Raw genomic sequence first — 6,610 nt, 5'->3', positions numbered from 1 at the left:
AAAAAAAAAAAAAAAAAAAAAAAAATCAAATCATTCCTGAACAAATATCTGTCTCAGGTTAGATTTTTCTAGTAAATCAGGTTCAGAGGCAGAGGCAAGTGGAGGAAATTGAACAGGTAACACACTTCAGGGCGACTTGCATCTGGACTATTGAGAAAGAGAGCTAGCTGGTGAGAGAGGAAGAAGGGTGGTCCAGGGTAAGATGGGGGCAGATCACCTGGGCCTTCAGCTGTGCAGAGGGTCTGGATTTCATGGCGGGGAGGGTGGGAACAGCTGGAGGAGAAATGATGTCTGATCTGCATTCCAGGGATTGGCAGAACAGCTGTTTTGAGAGTGTCTGGGTTGTGCGGTGCCTGGGTTCACTTACAGAGTTTCTGGGGCCCCAGAAGGCTCTCCATCTGTGGGTTCCAGTTCACACCCATGCTGCCACCCAGAAGGAAGCTGCCAACCACAGAGGCCTTGTAAAAGCCACCTGCTGCTGTTGATGCTCTCTGTTGGACTCTGCCCCAAAGTGGCCCAATACATCTGGCCCAGGGCAGGAGGCAGGGAGGCTAAGTTCCTAGCAGCCTTCCTTAGTTTTCCCAGCTCTGCTGTTGATAAGCAATTGCAGGCGCCTTTGGGAATTGGAAACCCCATACTCAACAGTTTCTTTTGCATAGATGAGGAAACCTAGGCTAGGAGAGCACACGTGTCCTCACACCACCAGCCCAGCATCTGTTCCGCAGCTCCTAGACTAGGAGAGCACATGTGTCCTCACACCACTAGCCCAGCATCTGTTCCACAGGTCCTAGGCTAGGAGAGCACACGTGTCCTCACACCACCAGCCCAGCATCTGTTCCGCAGGTCCTAGGCTAGGAGAGCACACGTGTCCTCACACCACTAGCCCAGCATCTGTTCTGCAGCTCCTAGACTAGGAGAGCACACGTGTCCTCACACCACCAGCCCAGCATCTGTTCCACAGGTCCTAGGCTAGGAGAGCACACGTGTCCTCACACCACCAGCCCAGCATCTGTTCTGCAGCTCCTAGACTAGGAGAGCACACATGTCCTCACACCACCAGCCCAGCATCTGTTCCACAGGTCCTAGGCTAGGAGAGCACAGGTGTCCTCACACCACCAGCCCAGCATCTGTTCCGCAGCTCCTCAAAACTTCGACAGGGTGCTGGCTTTTGTTCTGAATCTAACGAGACTCAGCAGGTGGCTCTTGGTGCCTGGCACTGGCAGAATGCCCAGGTTGGGGCGGGCAGAGAAGATGAGGCGTCTGCCCACCAGGTAGGTGGAGCTGCTGGTGAAATGTGTCATCGTAGCCCAGGAACTGGTACACTGAGTCCGGAGATGGTGCCCGTGTTGGAGGATGGGAGGGGCTCCGCCAGGAAGTGACATTTGTGCTATCATCCGCTGGGTGATGAGGAATGGCCCAGAAGGGACAGAGACAGTGGTGGAGGCAGGCAGCCTTTGTGTAGGGAAGGAGGGGGAGAGTTACAGGACCAGGTGAGTGGGGGGAAGCATGGTTGGCACCTCTAAGAGCATTGGGAGGCCATCGATGGAGGCAGGTGATGAGATTTGCCTTACCCTCGTGGGCATCTCAGCTGGGCTGAGAGTGCCGGAACTGGCCATGGAATAAACAGTCCCTCCTGAGGGGATGTGATCAATAGGCAGAATTCTGTCACTTAATGATAACAGTAGTCACCATGGAATAGAGTGCTTCCTGTTAGGTCCAACTATGTGAAATTGCTAATACTCATTTCTTATCTGCAGAAACAGCCGTATCTTACGGTTCACCCTAATATGACCGGGCACTGTGCTGAGTGACATCATGTATGTCTGTATGATTTATGGAGTAATGTTTACGTGCCAATTTACATCAGAAATATGACTGTCTAATTCTTATGCGTCACCCTTAAAATTACCCTGTGAAGTAAGCCCTGATTTTTTTTTTTTTAATAATTTTCTATTTTTGTAGAGATGGTGTTTTGCCATGTGCCTGGGCTGGTCTCAAACTCCCGGCTTCAAGTGATCACCCTCCTCGCCCTCCCGAAGTGTGGATATTACAAGTGTGAGCCACCACACCGGGCTGAGCAACCGTCATCGTTCCCATTTTACAGATAAGGAAACTGAGGCTTAGAGAAACAGAGTGTTAGCCAATCAGTAGTTGAGTCTGGATTTGAACTGATGTCTGGTTGACCTAAAGCCTGTGCTAAAACCACACTGCTGGTTCCAGAAAACACTAGAGGTTAAAGGCTTCAGAGAGGCCGTGCAGGGTAGAGGGTAGCACCTTCAGCCCAGATAGTCTGGGTTTGAATCACAGCTCTGCGCCTTGCTAGCCACATGGCGAAACATGGCGACCTTGGGGAGAAGATTAAACTAGCTTCTTTGTGCCTTAGTTTACCCATCATCTATAGGAATGAGCACCTCATAGGTTTTTTGTGAGGATTGAATGAACTGATGTTTGTTAAAATGCTAAGAACAATGCCTGGGACTGTGGGCTTTGCACAGGCTTGAGCTCTTATTGTCACTGTCCTGATCGTTGGCGGGCGGTACCTGTGGCTCACCAGGTGAGTGGACACCCCTGTGAGAGCAGCCCGGCTCTGACATGGTGCCTCCTGGAGGTGTCGGTTCTGTCTAGACTTTCTCCAGCTCAGCCCTGGGAGGATGGATGAAGGAACTTTGATCAACTCCCTGCGTCCGTTCTCTACCCTAGAGGTTCTACGTGGCCACCTCCCGGCAGCTGAAGCGCCTCGAGTCGGTCAGCCGCTCCCCTGTCTATTCCCATTTCAACGAGACCTTGCTGGGGGTCAGCGTCATTCGGGCCTTCGAGGAGCAGGAACGCTTCATCCGCCAGAGTGATCTGAAGGTGGACGAGAACCAGAAGGCCTATTACCCCAGCATCGTGGCCAACAGGTGGGCATGGCAGGACCCGCAGGAGGGGGCGAAGGAGGTACCTGAGCACCTTGCTCCTTTGCCTGGATCTCTTCCTCACACCTTGGGCTGGGTGTAAAGGCAAATCTGGGCCTTGGCAGAAAGGATGGAGAGGCTTGAAGATTGTCAGCGGCAGGCTCTGCTATTGAGTGTCTTCACATTGCTGTTTCTGTCTGGGGGTCATGCACCCCTGGATGAAGTGTGTCAGAAGCAATTTACTAATATTAAGCTGAACCATATGAGATTGTCATCTTGTGGGTCAGATGTCATGGCTCATGCCTATAATCCCAGTACTTTGGGGTCCGAGGCAGGAAGATCCCTTGAGGCTAGGGATTTAAGGCCAGCCTGGGCAACATAGCAAGACTCCCATCTTTCTCTCTCAGGGGGAAAAAAAAAAAAAGAGCCTGTGATGGTGGTGTGTGCCTGTAGTCCCAGCTTCTTGAGAGGCTGGAAGCTCATTTGAGCCCAGGAGTTTGAAGAGCTAAGATTGTACCACTGCACTCCAGCCTGGGTGGCACACTGAGACCCTGTCTCAGGAAAAAAAAAGGAGAGGGGGTGAGGGATTGACCTCTTGTGGATCACAGATAATACCGTCAGTCCAAAGGAGGCAGAAGTTTGCTAATTATTTGCTGAATTTAGAGAAGTTTCTGACTTACCCCTAAAATAGAATCCCTCTTACCCATTTGCATCCTGATAGACTCTTATGAAGCAGGAGCAGCACCCCAAAGGTGACCCATAACCATCAGCCCGTCTCACCACACCCTAACACCATGTGTAAGTCTGGGCAGGCCAACGCTGAATGACAAGAGACCTTGACTTCCCTTGCACAATTTTTAGGGAGGGGTTTCTCACAGTCCAGCTGTGTCTGTCAGAGTAGGAGGATCAGTCACATGGTTCATAAGCATTGCAGTGAAGAAAAGATCAACACCCCGTCTTCCTAGAAAGGTTTATATTTTAGAAAATTAAAATATTAGCTCTAGTGCTATATGATATCATACCTTTTAAACAAATAAGATGGCCAGACACAGTGGCTCATGCCTGTAATCCCAGCACCTTGGGAGGCCAAGGCGGGTGGATCACCAGAGGTCAGGAGTTCGAGACCAGCCTGGCCAACATGGCGAGACCCTGTCTCTACTAAAAATACAAAAAAGCCGGGCCTGGTGATGAGTGCCTGTAGTTCCAGCTACTCAGGAGGTGGAGGCAGGAGAATCACTTGAGCCCAGGAGGCAGAGGTTGCAGTGAGCGCAGACAGTGCCCTTGCACTCTTGGCTCACAAGAGCCTGGGCGACAAGAGCGAAACTCCAAAATAGATGGAATAGGATAAAATAGAAGAGTAGAATAAAATAAAATGTAAAGTAAAAAGTAAAATAAAATGTAAAATAAAAAGTAAAATAAAATAGTTCCAATGCCACGTAATATCACATGAAACCTAGCTTTAAACAAATAAGATGGCCGGGCACATTGGCTCATGCCTGTAATCCCAGCACTTTGGGAGGCCAAGGCAGAAGGGTCGCTTGAGCCCAGGAGTTTGAGACTGGCCTGGGCACTGTAGGTAGACTCTATATCTTAAAAAAAAAAAAAAAAAAAAAAAAAAATTAGCCAGGTGTGGTGGCATGGGCCTCTAATCCCAACTACTCAGGAGGCTGAGGCAGGAGGATCACTTGAACCTGGAAGGTTAAGGCTGCAGTGAGATGTGATCATGTCATCCACACTCCAGCCTGGTTGAAAGAGCAAGACCCCATCTCAAAAAACAAAACAATAAAAAACAAGATTTCTGTTTATGTTTTATAGGGTTAAATAGTATGTTTCAGTCTGGGTGTGGTGGCTCATGCCTGTAATCCCAGCACTTTGGGAGCCCGAGGTGGGCGGATCACCTGAGGTTAGGAATTCCAGACCAGCCTGGACAAAATAGAAAAACCTCATTTCTACTGAAAATACAAAATCAGCCTGGCGTGGTAGTGCACGCCTGTAATCCCTGCTACTCGGGAGGCTGAGGCAGGAGAATCACTTCAACCTGGGAGGCGGAGGTTGCAGTGAGCCGAGATTGTCTCATTTCACTCCAGCCTGAGCAACAAGAGTGAAACTCCATCTCAAAAAAAAAAAAAAAAGTGTATTTTAACATTTTGAAATGAAGGCTAGTCTGGCTTTGGGAACGTTACAATGATGTTTAATCGTAGTATTGTGTTTTTCATGCCCCTCAGATCTGTCTCGTGAGAAGAGACTGTTATTTTATACTTGTTCTTAACCCAAAGGCTGAGAAACAGTGATGGTTATTTTAAATCACTGGTGCCTCTAATAGTTGATGTCTTTGTCGTCTTAGTATTTAGGAATTTCTAGGATGTCTTTTTTTTTCTTTTTTGGTTAATGCATGCATATATATATATATATATATATATATATATAAAATATATATTGAGACAGGGTCTCACTCTTTTGCCCAGTCTGGAGTGTAGTGGCATGATCTGGGCTCACTGTTCCTTCACCCTCCCAGATTCAAGTAATTCTTCCACCTCAGCCTCCCGAGTAGCTGAGATCGCTGAGATCACAGGTGTGCGCCACCACGCCCAGCTAACTTTTTTATTTTTAGTAGGGACGGGGTTTTGCCATGTAGGCCAGGCTGGTCTCAAGCTCCTGACCTAAGTGATCCACCTACTTTGGCCTGCCAAAGTGCTGGGATCACAGGCTTGAGCCCCCGCGCCCGGCCTATATATATGTATTTTAAAGGCTTCAATGAGGAAAAGTTGGTTCTTAAAAAGGCAAGCTTCAGATTCCAGAGAAGATTGCCTCTGGAGAGCTCTGGTTTAATCCATGGGTTTGCCAGATTAATGAGATTTACTGGCATTATTCCCTTTCCGCCCTCCCTACCCCGTGCCATCGTGCATGTTTTGAAAAAGCAGTGCCAAGAAGGCCTGTCTGTGGAAGTATTGCGGAGTTACTTGAGTTAGCAGAGTCCCCTTCTGTCCCCAAGAGCTGGAAGCCAAGTCTCTGAAAAGCTGACTCTGTGCCTATCTGTCTGCCTATGTGTCTTTGACAGGTGGCTGGCCGTGCGGCTGGAGTGTGTGGGCAACTGCATTGTCCTGTTCGCCGCCCTGTTCGCGGTGATCTCCAGGCACAGCCTCAGTGCTGGCTTGGTGGGTCTCTCCGTGTCTTACTCGTTGCAGGTAAGAGGGGATGCTCTCGGCTGGGTCATTAATGTCTGTTAATAGGGGAGTCAGTTGTCCTTTGCTTTGGATTCCAACTCCAACAGGAATTGGGGAGAGGCAAGTGAGAGGCATGGAGTTTGAGGAGTGGGTATGGTGCCTGGTGACCAACTAGAGCAGGAGAGGAATTTGACCTATAGCCAGGATTTGCCCCATCACTCAAAGATACTCCTTGGTCGCCCAAGAGGATACTTCCATCTATTAGGGGAATGCTTTTAAAACTATGAATTTCCCTCTAAGCACTGCTTTAGCTGCATCTCTCAAATGGTGATACATTGTGTTTTCATATTGTCACCTGGTTCAAAGTATTTTCTAGTTTTCTTTCTGATTACTTATGTGGCCCTTGGGTTATTTTGGAAACATGATACATCCTTAGGAGGAGGCAGTGTGGCAGGCCTGAGTGATGGCTATACTTGGGGTTGCTCATTTTTTCTGTACCTTGCTTACCTGAATGTTTCATAATTCATAACTTTTTTTTTTTGTTTTTTTTTT

At 48.6% G+C, this 6,610-nt stretch overlaps 1 protein-coding gene across 1 annotated transcript in view; it reads left to right on the top strand.

Annotated features, from left to right (window-relative positions):
- The window catches only part of ABCC1 (ATP binding cassette subfamily C member 1), a 202,171-nt gene that overhangs the window by 169,717 nt on the left and 25,844 nt on the right, over positions 1 to 6,610 (top strand). Inside the window, exons 24-25 of the mRNA XM_017533114.2 lie at positions 2,701 to 2,900; positions 5,953 to 6,079. Coding sequence (XP_017388603.1) covers positions 2,701 to 2,900; positions 5,953 to 6,079 — 327 coding nt within the window. The remainder of the gene's footprint in view (positions 1 to 2,700; positions 2,901 to 5,952; positions 6,080 to 6,610) is intronic.

Source organism: Cebus imitator, unplaced genomic scaffold (assembly GCF_001604975.1).
Source record: "Cebus imitator isolate Cc_AM_T3 unplaced genomic scaffold, Cebus_imitator-1.0 Scaffold4, whole genome shotgun sequence".
Classification (NCBI taxonomy): Eukaryota; Metazoa; Chordata; class Mammalia; order Primates; family Cebidae; genus Cebus; species Cebus imitator.
This window is presented reverse-complemented; position numbering and strand designations above follow the sequence as displayed.